Raw genomic sequence first — 16,791 nt, 5'->3', positions numbered from 1 at the left:
GTTCAAGTGAAAGCCCAAAAGAGAGAAAACATACTTTACTTCTTTCTACAAAAAAATGTAATCAAATTCATTGACAGTCAGGAATTAAAACTCAGGAGACAACAGCAGCATTGAGAAAGACTTGCAGCTCCCTTTCTCAACAATAAAGGACTCTTAAGGACTCTTCTTAGTCCTACTTCTCCCCTCATTGCTTTGCTTTTTAATTTATTTGTTTTAGCTATTTTGCACTATTTTGTATACATATTTCAAAACTAAGGCATGTCCAATTATTTGTTTGTCTACTTTGTACAAAAGGTGAAATTCCCTATAGACATCTGAACAGCTACCAGAACAAAACCGCTTAAAACCACTTCTTATGGACACTGGTGTGACATGGACCCTAGCACAAACCAGGTCAACTATTTTGTATAATATTTATTATATTATCTATGAATCCAATAATAATTTCATTGAATAAATGTACTGTAGGTAATAATGTCAAAAGAGTTTGCATTTTATGCACTGTCTTACTTTACCTTTGAAGGTAGAGGGAGGACCTTGTTATTGTATAGTATAGTAATAGTAATTAATTTACTAAATGTTGAAAATAATATTGTAACAATTCATTTTGTCTCAAGTTTTTAGAGACAGAAGGTTACATTTGGATGTGTCATATTACATGACACCCTAAAAAAAAAAAAAAAAAAAATTTCTTTTTGAATAATGTAGCTCCTATTTAACAAGTATGAATTATTTTCTAAGTGGTATCATGTTTATTGCCAGTGTTTGGCATTTACCAGATTTGTTAAATAAAGAATTTCATTAAATAAAATGTACATAAAAGCAATTGACATGTTTGAAAATTACTAAATATCTAAAAATAGAACTATGATGTACATATAAATAAGAATGATCATGATTGTCCTCTGCTCATAACACATTCTGAGTGTTTATAAGTGAATGCTTTATAAGGTTTAAGTTTGACTTGATTTTAAATAATCTATAAATAATTAATGTTACCATCTGCCAGTGAGTTAACTGAACTTAGCCTTACTGGATTAGTTTTAGGGAGAAGTAGCTTTAAACGGTTTGTTTTGCATTTTCCGTACTTAAAAGTATCCTACACCAGAAACATTAAACAAACTAAATGTGTATTATTATTATTTTTATGTACAAAATATTGTCAAACTGCTGTGAACAGAATTTCAAAAAACAGACATAAAAATGTTAAAATTAAAGTTAGCATATTTTACCCAAAAATAAAAAAGACACATTGTGTTGTAATTATTTTCCTTGTATCACTCTGAAACTCCAGAATGCTTTTAAAAAAATAAGAATTTGTTATATTACGTGGACAAAAATAACGTTCTGTGTCTTTTCCCCCTTTCCTAATTTGTTTCTTTGTTCAACTTTCTTGTTTCTTTTTTTCAGTTATCAAAAGAGATCAAAGTTTCCATTGCAGAAGGCTCCCACCTTTGGTTGATTGACTCTTGAAGAAGAGAGAGGAAATGTCCAGACAAAATAAGCGTGTCAACTTCTTTTTCAAAGCACACACGTGTTCCTTTTGTCAACGGTGTTCAAGTCCGGTGCTTGGTGTTGATGTGTAGAGCTCTGTTATCCTCTTATTGAGAAGCAACCCTCTGTGGTTCAGTCAACAAGATGGCCTCCTGACCACGAGCTGCAACACACACACACATACCTCTGTCACACTACACCTTTTACATAATAGATGTAACATACAATATTTCCTAAGTCTACATACTTTCCATATCATAATTTATCTGTGTAAATCAGTATATTTCCAGAATACTGATCAATAAATTAACTCAGAAATAAATGTTTTTCTTGATGGTGGTCAATATCTGACATGCTTTTTTTTTTTAGTGAACTAACAAATTGGCTCCTGCATGCAATGTTCTGACATGGAGCTGGATATAAGTAGTAATGTACACTGAAACTAAGGTAGCAAATACAGTGGGGTCCGAAATGATTAACACCCTTGATCAATAATGACTGTATAAAGTAAATAATTCAAATACTGAGCTATATTGTATGAAAGGAAAATGGGATCAAACTTTTGACTACTTTATTTCTAAGAATCTTTAGAGGTGTCAATCATTTTTACCCCTACCTTTTGAGAAAGTAGTAAAGTAGTAAACAAAATCTCTTTCTCTGATAAATTGTATTAGTATAAAATATAAATTTCCCCATTTTTTGAGCATACAATGTAGCTCAGTATTGGACTTATTTATTTGACACAGTGATTATTGCTCATCTTTATCAAGAGTATCAATAATTTCGGACCCCTCTGTATATAGGGCGGCAGGTAGCTTAGTGGGTAAGAGCGTAGTGCCAGTAACCGAAAGGTCGCTGGTTCTAATCCCTGAGCCGACTAGGTGAAAAATCTTAACCCTAATTGCTGATGTAAGTCACTCTGGATAAGAGCGTCTGCTAAATGACTTAAATGTATATGCACAGAGAGGTGTTGCAGCTTAAAACTTAATTAAAAGTGTCTTCCATGCCTTAAGGAGGGCACAGGAGAGCTGATGTTTGACATAATCCTACCTTAGCTTCACTTGGTGTGCTGGTAGGAGTAGTTTGTGTGTTCTGCAGGTGTCTCCATAGCAACCTGTTGCTGTTGTCCTCCGTTCTCCTTCAAGTAAAGGAAGGAAATGGAGTGGAACAGTAGCAATAGGTCCCTGAGTTGAAAACTCTGCTTAAGGAATTGTTTGTTTTTTGTAAAAGAAACACCTCTTTGTCATCCCCTTGAAGGGATACTTCAGGATTTTTATGTCTCTGCATCCAGTATGAAGGAAGTTAGAGGTAGTTTCGCGAGCCACTGCTAACTAGCGTTAGCGCAATGACAGGAAGTCTATGATATCTACTAGCATGCTATCGGTTACCATAGACTTCCAGTCATTGTGCTAACTCTAGGCAATTTCTCTAACGCTAACTGCACGCAGAGACATACAAATGGTATCCACAAGTTCATCTGACACTGGGGAAGTAGATAAAGTAAATAAAGGGCTTCATTGCCAAAATCCTGAAGTATCCCTTGAATTAGTTCTGTATAGTTAATGCTTATGGTGTTGGTTCGGGTCATACCTCTACAGGGACACTGGAGGGAGGCACTGGTTGGTACTGGGGGATGTATGTCCCCTGCATAGTTGTGTTGGCAGGCATATACTGTGACAGGACGAGAAGAGAAGAAACCATCAGTCATTATTACTGTGTAGAGATCCAACGTCAACAGGCCTCACAACATCATGCAACTGAGACATAGGCAACTGCTTTTCTTTTCACTTTCAACTGAGACTAAGGGACCAAAGCAGAGGGGGTAGAGTGAGTATATGTGGGTTGTTGAAGGAAGTGGAGGGGGAGATGGAGTGGGTATCGGTAGGGTACTAACCGTGCCTGTGCTGCCCAGGGATAGGTGGCTGAGCTGCTGAGTCATGGGGCCCATCATGGAGGTGGGCTGGATAGACATGGCATGGTCCATGGTTGGAGTCAGGACTGTGCCCTGGGAGAGAGGGAAAGGGAGGGAGAGAAAGAGGGTGAGTGGAGACAGAGATAAGTGGAGAGAGGAAGACAGATTAAGAGGGAGGGAGAGAGAAAAGAGAAGGACAGGAAGCCAAGAAATAGAGATAGAGAGGGAGAGAGGGGAAGAGAAAGAGAGAGAGGAATATAAATAGAGACAGAATGACAAAGAGAAGAAGAGAGAGAGAGATAGATGAGCAGAACTGCAAGCTAACCAGATGTGGAGGGAATAGTAAGAGGAAGCTTTAGCAGCAGAGGTAGATAATACTATTTAATACTCACTGCAGGCTGCATGAGGTACGACTGGTGCATCCAGGAGGGACTATGTAGCTGGAGAGAGAGAGGAGGAAAACACAGGATCTTTACACACAAACACACAGGGGAGAATGAGTGGAGATTAAATCTGAATCCGAATGGGAATTACAAATAACAATGACAATGACATAGCTCCAATGGCTACAGAGATTTCCTCCTTCATGTGTTTGTGAATGGCGGTTTGGTGATGGCGGTGTGTGTTCTGTGTCTGACCTGGTAAGATGAGATGGGTGAATGCATGTAGGGAGAGAGGGATGTCTGGGCGATCATCCGGTTTGGGGTCAGACTGTAGGGTGACGAATAGAACCTGCAGAACATACACACATCAAGACGTATGCATGTCAGAAAAATCTTTACAAATGATTTACTCTAAAATGAATAAGCATAAATAATAATAATTTATAATGTCTTGTCCATGAAAGTTATTATAAAGTCTTACCAAATGATTGACTTTTCAGATAAAACTACAAAACGTTACATTGAAATAGATGAGTGCAATAAAATAAACTAGTGGTGTAATGCCTCCTGCCTCCACCAGGTGTCTCGGTTTACCAGGGACAGAACTCCTGACTGATGTTTGTTTTGGTGGGCTGACTTTCTGATTTTGTCTCTCTGGACTCACCCATTCTGTAAGGCTGTTGGGTCATATGCTAGAGTCATCCCTCCCTGGGAAAACAACACAAAGAACTCAGAATAAAATGCCATAAAGGTCACATAATCACAGATATGCACAAATAGAATGTTTAGTTATGTTAGCCACACAATCCCTATCTCTGTGAGATCAGATTCCAGCTCTATCTTGCTTTAACAATGACCTTATTTAGAACAACATGCAGTCTCTAATTCCAAAAAGGCAATTCATGAATGGCTCCACCCGTGAAATCAAGCCTCTCACCGTCTCTCCATCCCTTGCCCAGGGCCTGCCATTCTGAAGGTACTTTCCCTGGTTCTGCCTCTTTTTCTGTCCCCCGTCTGCAAACTTGCACAATAATGGTTCCGGGGGCACTGTGGGAGAGAGAAACTGATGGAATCAGAGGGTGAATTCTGTAGGAGGCTAGGAATAACAATCCACTGGAAGAGTTGAGGGGGGAAACCAGGAGCCTGGGATCAGAGACCAAGGCCCTGTTCAGACAAAACCCCTAGCCCCTAACCTCTAGATACTTGTGGAGATCTGAGAGGATTCAATAGGTTTAAGCAATATGGTGTTATCTCCACATTGCCCTCTGACAGATGGAAGTTTTTGCCATATTGCTTATGCCTGTCCAATCCTCTCAGATCTCCAAAAGCTTTTAGTGGGTAGGGGATAGCGATTGTTTCTGGACACGGCTCTCGATCTGCCATCTGAAGTGAATGACTGAGGATCACGTGGTATCATAACATCTGGGCTTGGTGGAGAACACATAGATGAGACAGGTAGAGAGATCTGCTCACCTGGAACTCCCGGTGGAGTCTTAATAAATTTGCCATTAAAATGTTGAATAATGGCTTCGCACTTTTCTGTGGACTCCATCCTGAAACACAGTCAAACATGCAAGCCCATTAATCAGAGAGACCCTGGTGTGACCCCTGTTGCTGCTCTGATATAGCATGTACCTATGGCTGCTAATGGATCATTCCACCAATTAGGTGCCTTTTGAGTAGTGTAACTTGGACAATTGTTGTGTTTTTTTTTCACCTAATTTTAATATTCTGCCATCTCAAGAGGTTCCTTTTTTTTTTATATACTATAGTAAGTGCCTATTAAGTGCCAAATAAAGTAACAGGGTTGACCGTAACAGGGTTTTCCACCACAAAATTGCCAAAAAGAGCAGAACCAGCTCACCTGCCTTTACACTATGATTTGACTATTAGATGTTCAATGTTTCTTTTGAATAAATTATTTTAAAAGGAATAGTTTCACCATATTAAAACGAGAGTTCATTTCACAAAACAGGGTTGACCTTAAAATGAGGGAACAGGTTTTTTTTTTTTTACCTTAAAATGAATCACTAATCAAGTGAAATAAATAATAATCTTCAGAAATGACTGTCAAAGCAACAACATAACTAGGGCTTTACAATTATGGTGAACACTTGGAGGGATGTTGGGGTTAAATGGGCTAAAATCTTCCTAGAAGTCACAGAGGATGCACAGAGGGTCATTAGCAATAGCAAGTCTTTTTTCATATAAAATAATCTGATTTATAGAATATTCCATGTGGTCTATACTAAAAGGGGACTTCATTTAAGAGAACAGGCTTTTAAAATGCTATATTTGTGCACAATTTCTACTTAAAATATCAACAGGCACTCATTTCGTGGAACGACCCTAATGTAGCATGTAGCTGTAGCTACTGGTGTAGCATGTAGCATGTAGCTATTGGTGTAGCATGTAGCATGTTGCTAAAGCTGCTGCTGGTGTAGCATGTAGGGCCCAATTCCGACACGAGGTAAGCGTGTGTAAATGGAACGTTTTTTCCTTTTTATGCACTTTTCTCTCTATGCGTACAGTGCCTTCAGAAAGTATGCGCACCCCTCTACTTTTTCCACATTTTGTTGTGTTACAAAGAGGGATTAAAATGTATTTAATTGACATTTTTTGTCAACGATCTACACAAAAATTCTAACATTTGTAAAAATGTATGAAAAATAAAACACTAATATATCTTGTATTGACTCAACCCCCTGAGTCAATACATGTTAGAATCACCTTTGGCAGCGATTACAGCTGTGAGTCTTTCTGGGTAAGTCTTTAAGAGCTTTGCACACCTGGATTGTACAATATTTGCACATTATTCGTAAAACAAATTTAAAATCTCTGTCACGTTGCTTTTTGACCATTGCTAGACAGCCGTATATTTTTAAGCCAATTTAAGTAACGGTAACTAGGCCACTCAGGAACATTCAAATCCAGTGTATATTTGACCTTGGGTTTTAGGTCATTGTCCTGCTGAAAGGTGAATTTGTCTCCCAGTGTCTGTTGGAAAGTAGACTGAACCAGGTTTTCTACAATTGTGCCTGTGCTTAGCTCTATTCTCTTTCTTTTTATCCTAAAAAAACTCCCTAGTTCTTGCCGATGACAAGCATACCCATAACGTGATGCAGCCACCACCATGCTTAAAAATATGAAGAGTGGTACTCAGTGATGTGTTGTGTTGGATTTGCCTCAAACATAGCGCTTTGGATTCAGGACAGAAAGTTCATTTCTTTGCCACATTTCTTTTGCAGTTTTACCTTAGTGGCTTATTGCAAACAGGATGCATGTTTTGGAATATTTTTATTCTGTACAGGCTTCCTTCTTTTCTCTCTGTCATTTAGGTTAGTATTGTGGAGTAACTACAATGTTGTTGATCCATCCTGAGTTTTCTCCTATCACAGTCTGTATCTGTTTAAAGTCACCATTGGCCTCATGTTCAATTCCCCGAGCGGTTTCCTTCCTCTCCGGCAACTGAGTTAGGAAGGACACCTGTATCTTTGTAGTGACTAGGTGTATTTATTTACATCCAAAGTGTCATTAATGACTTCACCATGCTCAAAGGGATATTTTTTTACCTATCTACCAATAGGTGCCCTCCTTTGCGAGGCATTGGAACACTTTCCTGGTCTTTGTGGTTAAATCTGTGTTTGAAATTCACTGCTTGACTGAGGGTCCTTACAGATAATTGTATGTGTGGAGTACAGAGATGAGGTAGTCATTCAAAAATCATGTTAAACACTATTATCGCACACAGAGTGAGTCCATGCAACTTATTATGTGACCTGTTAATCAAATTATTACTCCTGAACTTATTTAGGCTTGCCATAACAAAGGGGTTGCGTGCTATTCACTTGCTATTCGTTTTGGGTGGATATTGAATATATGAAGGTGTGGCGGAGGTGTGTCTACAAATACGTCATATTCTGACCTTGACTTAATTCCCTAATGGGCCAGGAAACCATGAACAAGGTCTAGCGAACCTACTGCTTCCAAGTGGAAAAAGCATCTACTTCTACACCATTCTCCATGCACTGTAATTTACAACTTGATATGAGCTATTGATAAGAGCTAGGTAAATGAGTAATCCGTTTGGATAAGGGAATTGTAAATATAAATTACACTTGTTTTAGATATATTTGACCTTATAATAGCTTGAGACAAATGTGAAACCAGTCATATGGCAGCAAACTGAAGTAAAGGTCTGCACAGAACTGATTTCTTCACCCTGCTCTCGCCCGCACCCGCAGCTTTTCATACCGCACCCGCCCAAATAGCTGAGGTTAAATTACCAGAGATTCTCACATGGCCCTTATATTAACCTATCGGTATTACTGGGCTATATCAGCCAATATGCTAAGCGTAGTTTGAAGAGATCAGAGTTGGAGAAACTTGTACTTTCTCTTGAGTTATTTTTATAACCTACCTTTTAGGAGTGGGACGATTTTCAGACGGAGACAAATAAGGATGATCAATATTTATTTCTAGGTAATGTAGTAAACTATAGCCTAATCATATTTAGGAAGTACATTTCCTTGTAAAGATAACTGCCAGTGATTCTCCGCCCATGCATAGGCAACATACTTTATTTCAATGAGACCACACATACTGTATACTAGACGCACTTGATCTCACATGCCCAACTAGGAGAGGAAAGGTAGGCTACTGAAGTTGAAGCAGTGAATTCTGAGTGTGAATAATGCGACAAAAATTTACTTTTAATACAATAGGTAGGCCTAGGCTAACGCATACAAAGCAGAAAGACAACCGTTTTCAAATAATCTGCGTGACAGTCTGTCTGACCGCCCGCTCCCACCCGCAGCATGAAAAATGAAGACCGCTCTGCAATGATCTCTGTCAGGACCTGCAGCCTTCTAAACTGAAGCATATCAACTTTCCCACAGTAAAGTTTATGAAATGCTGTGTCATTATGCAGAATTTAAATTGTACGGCCTTTTAACATGAAGGGATGGGCACTCTCAAAGGTCTTAATTATAAGCTACCTTGACTTTCTCTGTTTCCTATTTCTATCATGTTAAATATTAGACACTATCAGTATTGACCGCCAGTAGGCTTCATGACAACACATTCAACTGCCAATTTACTGTTAGTTCCCTTCAGTTGGTATAGCCTACATTATCTTTCCATTTCATTACATTGTTTCATTTACCTTCATTTGCTTCCTCTGTAAACGCAGTCACGGCCATGTGGTTGTTGCGGATTATCATTAGTAACAGTTGATAATATAAAAAAAAATAGATTTAAGCTAATTAAATCATTATACAGTGGAGCGCAGACCAAGCCATAACGGTTTGAACCAGACGCATGGCACAATACTTGGCTGTGTCATCGCACAGTTCAATGGTTAGTGCAGGCAATAGAAGAGGGTATAGCCTACTATTGTACACTATTCTCCCTATTATAATTATATATACACTAATCTTCCAACATTACCATCGGTTAAATAACTGAATGTGGTAATTTTCAGAATGAATCAAACCACTGTTTTTTTTCGTGGGTAAAGGCTCTCCAACCGTTTTTTTAATGATTCATAAATCCTTTCCTAACCCTAAATAATCTACAAGATCCAAGTATCTTTTAATCTACCAAATGGTGCTGAAACGGAGTCGAATATGCATATATTTTTCTTTCATTAATCCCTAATATTCTGAACCCCTTCTCTCGATATATTCTACTGAGTCTGTCAACAAAATTCTAACTAAAAGGTACACCGTATTTAAAGGGATGGCTTAAGATAAATATACTGAAAACACAACTGAATGAAAATTGCATGAGAAAATCTGTTGGCCAGCAAGTGGGAGGGTTTTCAGCGGTTGAATTACATTTATTCAGCATGCGCAAGGGAACCACGCCTGCAAAGCCCGTTACGCACCTTCATAAGGTAAGTCTGAATACCAACAACTAAGAAGTGAGTAGGAAAGGCATGAGTAAGAAAGGCATAATTTCCTAAATCGGAATCGGGCCAGTAGTGTGTAGCATGCTATTGCTATAAAGTACCTGGCGAAGCCCACGCCACGGCTGGTCCCGTTGGCGTCGCGTAGGATGCGTGTGGAGATGACCTGGCCGAAGGACTTGAGCATGCTCTCCAGCTCCTGTTCGTCCATGGACACAGGTAGGTTGGATATGTACAGGTTGGTGGGGTCCTGCTCCTGTTGCTGTATAAGAGAAACACACATACAGGGTCAATCAGACTCACAGTGTAATCTCAAACAAAGAGGGTTTACATTCACTGTTTAAAATCTATTTGACATTTTTGTGATGTAATGGTTATGAAAGATATACGATATAACAAGTTCATACAGTATGCATTGTCAATGGTTTTTTGACTGAATGTGGGTTGTATGTGAGTGCTTTTGAGAGTACAAGAGCACTTTTCACCTCTTAAAAACACATACAACTGCTAAAAAGTGTATGTGTTATAATGGAGGAAAAGTATGTGGAAATGTGGAATGACTGAAAAAGAGCCCAAAGCAGAAGAATGAATAAAAGAGGAATGCGAGACAATTCTGATTCCAGGGCTCAAAAGTGAAACCTTGTGTGACTGTGTAGAAACAGGCAGGAAACCAGGCGTGAAGTTAAGAGTTCGCACAGCAACAGGAGCTTGGCAACCAGGCAAGTAGGGGCTGGGCCAAACAGAGGGAGGCGAAGAGGGAGCTTCAACAAACATAGGGGAGAGGAGAAAGGGATGGAGCACTCAGGAGGAAGGAAAGGCAAAGGGGGAGGATTGGATGATGGGGAAGAGGAGTGTGTTTGTTCATAGGAGTTGTGCTTCCATCACGGATTGAACTTCCTCCCATGGGAGTCCTCCCTTTTTTCTCCATCTCATTCACTAGTCTCTCTCTTTCTCCTGATACAGTCTATCCCACAGTCTCTTTCTCTCTCACAAAACGTTTTTATGCAACATTTGAGAGACCACAAGGGAAGAACAACTTGTTATGAAATGTGATAGTGAATACCAGGTTACCAGGTTAATGCCCCAGGCAGGGAGTAATAGAGAGGATATGGGCTCTATTGTTTAGATCTAGTGTTTAAAGCTAGCATTTCAGTCAAGTCAAGTCTAAATTCCAGTTCCACGTGCACGTCGTCATCACCAGTCAAAAACGCCACCCGCACCAGTGACACCAAACCGTATGACTACACTACATCCCACTGTTCACTCCATCTCCCTCCAAACTATAGGTTCCAGCAACAGACCTGTAATTCCACACTTATCTCTGTTGAACCATTAGCAAAGAGTCAGCTTGAGACCAAGTCAGACAGGAGAGTGGTAGGACACAGGTAGCTAGCTGCCTACTGGAGCTTCAATTTGCATCCCAAATGGCACCCTATTCGCTATATAGTGCACTACTTTTGACCAGGGCCCTGGCACTATATAGGGAATAGGGTGCTATTTGGGACGTAAACTCAGTTTGCACAGGGAGTAGAGCAGGAGTTGAGCTAGGTGACGAAGTCACTCTTTTGATCTGACAATAAGGAATTCCTGGGTGGATTTATGGTACCGAAGCATGTCAAACCATACAGGGAAAAAATACATTTGAAATATATTTTTTTAGAAATATTTAAAATTGGCCAAATAATGTATTTTTATTTAATACATTTTAAATACATTCCAACATATTTTACGTAATGTATAGAAAATGTATATATAAATGTATCTAAAATGTATTTCACAATATACAGTGTTAAATGCATCGGAAAATGTAATTATTATAATGAAATAATGAGAACATATTTTCACATGTAATTATGGTATATTTAGTAATTATTTGGAAATGTATTTGGAAATGTTTTGAAAACTAAAATCTATTATAACATGCATTTAAACGTATTTGTAAAAATGAGAAAATTTGGCAAATATAAAAAGTTGGCCAATTCATATTTTAACAAAATGATGACTGTCCCTACAATGACACTTTGCACCAATATTGATTTTTAAAAGCCTGTTTTATTAAATGATGCACCCTTTAATATAGACCACATGGAGAATTCAATAAATCCAATAATATTTTCAAGACAGTCGTGAAGAGGGCACGACAAAGCCTATTGCCCCTCAGGAGACTGAAAAGATTTGGCATGGGTCCTCAGATCCTCAAAATGTTCTACAGCTGCACCATCGAGAGCATCCTGACTGGTTGCATCACTGCCTGGTATGGCAACTGCTCGGCCTCCGACCGCAAGGCACTACAGAGGGTAGTGCGTACAGCCCAGTACATCACTGGGGCCAAGCTTCCTGCCATCCAGGACCTCTATACCAGGCGGTGTCAGAGGAAGGCCCTAAAAATTGTCAAAGACTCCAGCCACCCTAGTCATAGATTGTTCTCTCTGCTACCGCACGGCAAGCGGTACCGGAGCACCAAGTCTAGGTCCAAAAGGCTTCTTAACAGCTTCTACCCCCAAGCCATAAGACACCTGAACAGCTAATCAAATGGCTACCCAGACTATTTGCATTGGTCCCACACTCCCTCTTTTACGCTACTGCCACTCTCTGTTTATTATCTATGCACAGTCACTTTAACTCTACCTACATGTACATATTACCTCAATTACCTCGACTAACCTGTGCCTACCGCACATTGACTCAGTACCGGTACCCCCTGTATATAGCCTTGCTACTGTTATTTTACTGCTGCTCTTTAATTATTTGTTATTTATTTTAATGTTTTCTTTTTTACTTATCTATTCTTTACTTAACACTTATTTTCCTTAAAACTGCATTGTTGGTTAAGGGCTTGTAAGTAAGCATTTCACTGTAAGGTCTACACCTGTTGTATTCGGCGCATGTGACAAATACAATTTGATTTGATTTGATTTGAAATCTGTTTTTACGCAGAGGCTTGCTAAAGTGCTAAAATTCAGCATTTTGACAGTTCCCTCCGTACACATTTTAAGGGCAACAATGCAAATGCATGTACATGCATCACTGGAATACATTTTAAGGCATTACATGCATTTGAGCAACAATGCAAATGTATGTACATGCATCACTGGAATACATTTTAAGGCATTACATGCATTTTAGCAAAGACGCAAATGTGTCTACATTCATTTTAAATGCATTTTAAGTGATGTTAAACATATTGGAATGTAGTTTTTTTCTTTGTCTGGGAATACAAAAGCAGCCTGAAACATGTCTCATTGTCACTCTGATTAGCCTGGCCTCCCACAAGATGTAGCTCCTTAACCAGGATTCAACATGCCATGATGGAAATGTCCATTTCTGGGATTTAAACCACATGGGTGGTTAAGGAGACACTTCCTTGTTATGCAACTCAGTGGCACTGTGAGCAGTCGCATAGATATGACTGACTGAGGCAACCTTCTGTGATAAGGATCAGAAAAAAATAGAACAAGGCTTTGTTTGACCCTTTGTTTTTAACTCAACTCGTCCATCTAATCCTGTTCTGCATGCGGGGCCAACATTTCTTAAAAAGGCTCCTCTGACGCAGATACTCAAATAATGTCGGGACCACACCCAACCACAAATGAAATTGAATCTCTTCATCGCTCTCTCTCTCTCTCTCTCTCTATTTCTCCCCCTTTCCCTCTCACGCTCTCTCTTTCTCTCTCTCCCCTGGTGACACATCGCAGTAATATTTTGGCACTACCCAGAGATAGTCAGAGAGATATCATAAGATATCTTGTTGTAATTAAAAAAACATTTAAGACCATAACTACAAAATGTTCAGTAACGGTTACAGAAGCTTTTTACCTGCTATGACTGTGATGTGTTTTTCTTATCAACCTTGGTTGAATGCACTAACTGTAAGTTGCTAAGGACAAGAGCACCCGCTAAATGACCAAAATGTAAATGTAAAAATAAAAACTTACAAAGAACACTGGGTAATATGTCACTGGGTAATTACAGTAATATTCTGTAATTGTAATCGGTACTGTAAATTAGATTACAGTAACTGACTTGGTACTGTAAATTAGATTACGGTCAATTTTTTGCTACCATAAAAAGGATTAGAGTAGCTGTACTGTAAAATAAATTACAGTAACTTACTGGCCAATTGCTGCCAGTAAGTTACTGTACATTTTACAATAAATGTTTTACAGTGCAGGTCCTGGTCGAGCCAGGCTGTCGATGTGTTGTACTTGTGTGTGTGTGTGTGCGAGTGTGTCTATGTATCAGGCAGGTGGTGTGTGTGAGGCTCTCGGAAGTAAAGAGCAATCTATTTCTATCCCTTTCCATTGTTTCCCTGTCCCTACCCAGCCAGCCCGTAGCCAGCCCCATAGACACTCCTCTGTAGAGACGATTGACTGGCTGGGAGTTATGATAACGCTCAGCATGGCCCACACTGTTAAAGAACCAACACACTGGAAACAACATGACCCACATTCAGTGGAAGTACAAGGAAAGAACCTGACCTAATGCCATAGTATTTGATTTCAGTTTCTGATTTCAGATTTAGACAAACACCGTTTTAAATCAGGGATGCACAAATCCGGTTGTCGCCAGTGCCAGTGAGTTATACCTGGGTAACCTAATGACCTAAGGTCAGAAAGCCAGGCCATGATGCAGAAAAGCTCATCGTAGCTCACAGGTCCAAATTGTCTTTTAATAGGGCACTCTCCTCTGTTTTGTCCACTACCAACTCCTCAGGTATACTGTTTGGGTAAGTTAGGCCCTTGTGTTGTAATACAGTGAGTATTTGGATACAATATCTGGGTAGCAGGGGTGATTTGGTGGACCCTGATGTTCAGTTGCAATGGCTCGTCTGTCTTAATTCTGAAGTAAGTGAATTAATTCCATCTTCCCTCTGTAGTAGTGAAGTGACTTGGGCACTGTTGTTTGGGTGTGGACTGAGAGCGGGGCTGGAGCGGAGTGAATGAAGCCATATAGCGTCTGCCCCGTGCCCAGACACTAACCCATGCAAGCACAGGGCAGCTCATTGTCTCCGACCCATTGACGGCGTGTGCAGTGGCACACTCCCCAGGGCCCTCTCAATGGAGAGCCTGAGAGCACAGAGGGATCAGCTTAATGGGCCCACAACAGCCCCTTTGACTGCAGACACCCACACAAAGAGCTCATGACAAGGGCCACAGCAGGGGCCGCTTAGCAGGACACACATACAGCCAGCCACAGAGAGGAGGAGGGAGAGAGGGATGGGTGGGTGGGGCAGGTAGAGGAGGAAGAGAGAGGGAAGGAAGGGGAGAGAGGAGTAGGAAGAGAGGGATAGATGGGCGGGGTAGTAAATAGGTTGAGGAAAAGGAGGATGAGATCCTAAAAGAAGGAAGGGGAGAGAGAAGGAGTGAGAGGGATAGGTGAGCGAGAGGGAGGGAGGGGAGAGGAAGAGTATGGGAGATGAAAAGGGGCAGAGGGAGATGGGAGAATAGAGGTGAAGAGGAAGAGAGGGAAGAGGAGGAGAGACGACCAGTTCAATGTCATCTGATAGACTGCCTGTTCTCCTCTAATACTGTGACCTCTTCACCTTCCCTCTCTGCCTGCCAGTCAACTGCCAGCTAACGAAGGTAAACACACCTCTCCATAACCTATGGCAGTTTGTCTTGAGACAGTGCCAAGAGGGCACTTAACGCCAATCAGCTCACATTTGATACCACTGAGAATGTGGGAGGGAGTGTGTTTGCATGTATACTGCGTTATAGGAATGTCTATGCTTTTTGTGGTTGAATATAGACACCAACTTGGCTGGACTAGCTGTCAATTCACCATCAAATCAAAGAAGGAGATCCAGCATCTAATCTGAGAGAAATTCCTTCAAAGTCGAGTTTCTCTGAACATTTGGCAATAAAATAAAGAAAGTGAGGCAGTAAGGAGTCTAGCGGAATTGTAAAGAGTCACATTGAAGTAGATGTGAATGAACTCATAATACAAAAGTTTATAATAGATCATGTGTTACTGTGAATATGAAGTGTGTGTGGAGTTGATTTAAATTAGTCTTACCTTGGCCATCTGAGCCTGGACCCCACTGGACTTCAGGGAGCTCACCGCTTTCTGGGCTGCTGCCGGACTGTCGAAGTCCACGAAGCCATAGCCTACACAACACATATACACACACATTTCCTTACAGTCATGAATGTGTACATCATTTCATGATTGATGAGTGAATGTGGCATTCAGAATGGTTGTTAGATAGACTATAGGTGCTTGAAGTCTAAAGACATTCAGTGCAATTACAAAACACTTAGCACATGCCACAAAGGCCCAGCAGTCTGGCCCAATATGACATATTTATGGCCTTCTACGACGTGTGCTTCCTCAACATGTCTAACCAACGCCACTCTGCAGATGTGGCTTCATGAATTTATACAGTGTAGCAATAAACCTGCAACCAGACTAATAATCTAAAATTCTATCTTATAGCCTAATACAGTCTAATATTGTACAATGCAGCTGTGATCGAGTTTTGGAGTCCATAAGTCCATGATCTTGTTTATGGAGACACAGTCAACAACACAACACTATGATCTTTCCAGGTTAAATGTTAGTGGCATCTGTGTCATGAACCAAACAACCTGTTGAACTCTGAACTCTCACCTTTGCACTTGTTGGTGGTTTTGTCCAGGATTGCCTTCGTGGACACAATCTTCCCATATCTTCAAAACAAAAACATGACATCATCAGACCATGTGAGGAGGAGGTGACTAATCTGACATTTTGTGGAAGCTCTCTAACATTTAGACACAAACACTTCCTTAGGCTGAGTAATTACGCATGCACATACATGCACACACACACACATTCCGAAGGCTGTGGTTAAGGTGTAAACCTGAACCATACACACTCTTCGACTCAATTGTGCCTCTTTAATGTGATCTCTACTGGTGCAGAAACACACTCATCTGTTCTCTCACCCCTCCTCTTCTGTCTGCGGGGTTGAGTGGTGTAGTAGTGAAGGAGGGGGTGTACAGTAACTGTGTTCCCTGGTGTTGTTTTCAGCTGGCAGGAGAAAGAGCCCCAGGGCCAAAAACAATTTGTTCTGGGCTTGTCTTTATCCCTGCCTGTCCTCAAAATACACACAC

General features: G+C 40.3%; 1 protein-coding gene across 5 annotated transcripts in view; it reads right to left on the bottom strand.

The window, feature by feature from the left end:
* Nucleotides 1–697: 697 nt before the first annotated feature.
* LOC311138263 (RNA-binding motif, single-stranded-interacting protein 2-like) overlaps nt 698–16,791 on the bottom strand; it is a 51,182-nt gene continuing 35,088 nt past the window's right edge. For 4 of the 5 annotated variants that reach the window (XM_084172940.1, XM_084172941.1, XM_084172943.1 and 1 more), the window contains exons 3-14: nt 16,307–16,365; nt 15,713–15,804; nt 9,802–9,959; nt 5,263–5,342; nt 4,727–4,836; nt 4,454–4,497; nt 4,045–4,138; nt 3,799–3,846; nt 3,389–3,499; nt 3,085–3,165; nt 2,545–2,632; nt 698–1,657 (exon numbers count right to left, since the gene is read on the bottom strand). In XM_084172940.1, coding sequence (XP_084029066.1) covers nt 2,552–2,632; nt 3,085–3,165; nt 3,389–3,499; nt 3,799–3,846; nt 4,045–4,138; nt 4,454–4,497; nt 4,727–4,836; nt 5,263–5,342; nt 9,802–9,959; nt 15,713–15,804; nt 16,307–16,365 — 958 coding nt within the window. In that variant the 3' untranslated portion in view covers nt 698–1,657; nt 2,545–2,551. The remainder of the gene's footprint in view (nt 1,658–2,544; nt 2,633–3,084; nt 3,166–3,388; nt 3,500–3,798; nt 3,847–4,044; nt 4,139–4,453; nt 4,498–4,726; nt 4,837–5,262; nt 5,343–9,801; nt 9,960–15,712; nt 15,805–16,306; nt 16,366–16,791) is intronic. The other variant, XM_084172942.1, reaches the window with a different exon arrangement.

Source organism: Coregonus lavaretus (assembly GCF_964263955.1).
Source record: "Coregonus lavaretus genome assembly, chromosome: 12".
NCBI classification, from domain to species: domain Eukaryota; kingdom Metazoa; phylum Chordata; class Actinopteri; order Salmoniformes; family Salmonidae; genus Coregonus; species Coregonus lavaretus.
The sequence above is the reverse complement of the archived record's forward strand: the minus strand, read 5'-3'. Positions and strand labels throughout refer to the sequence as shown.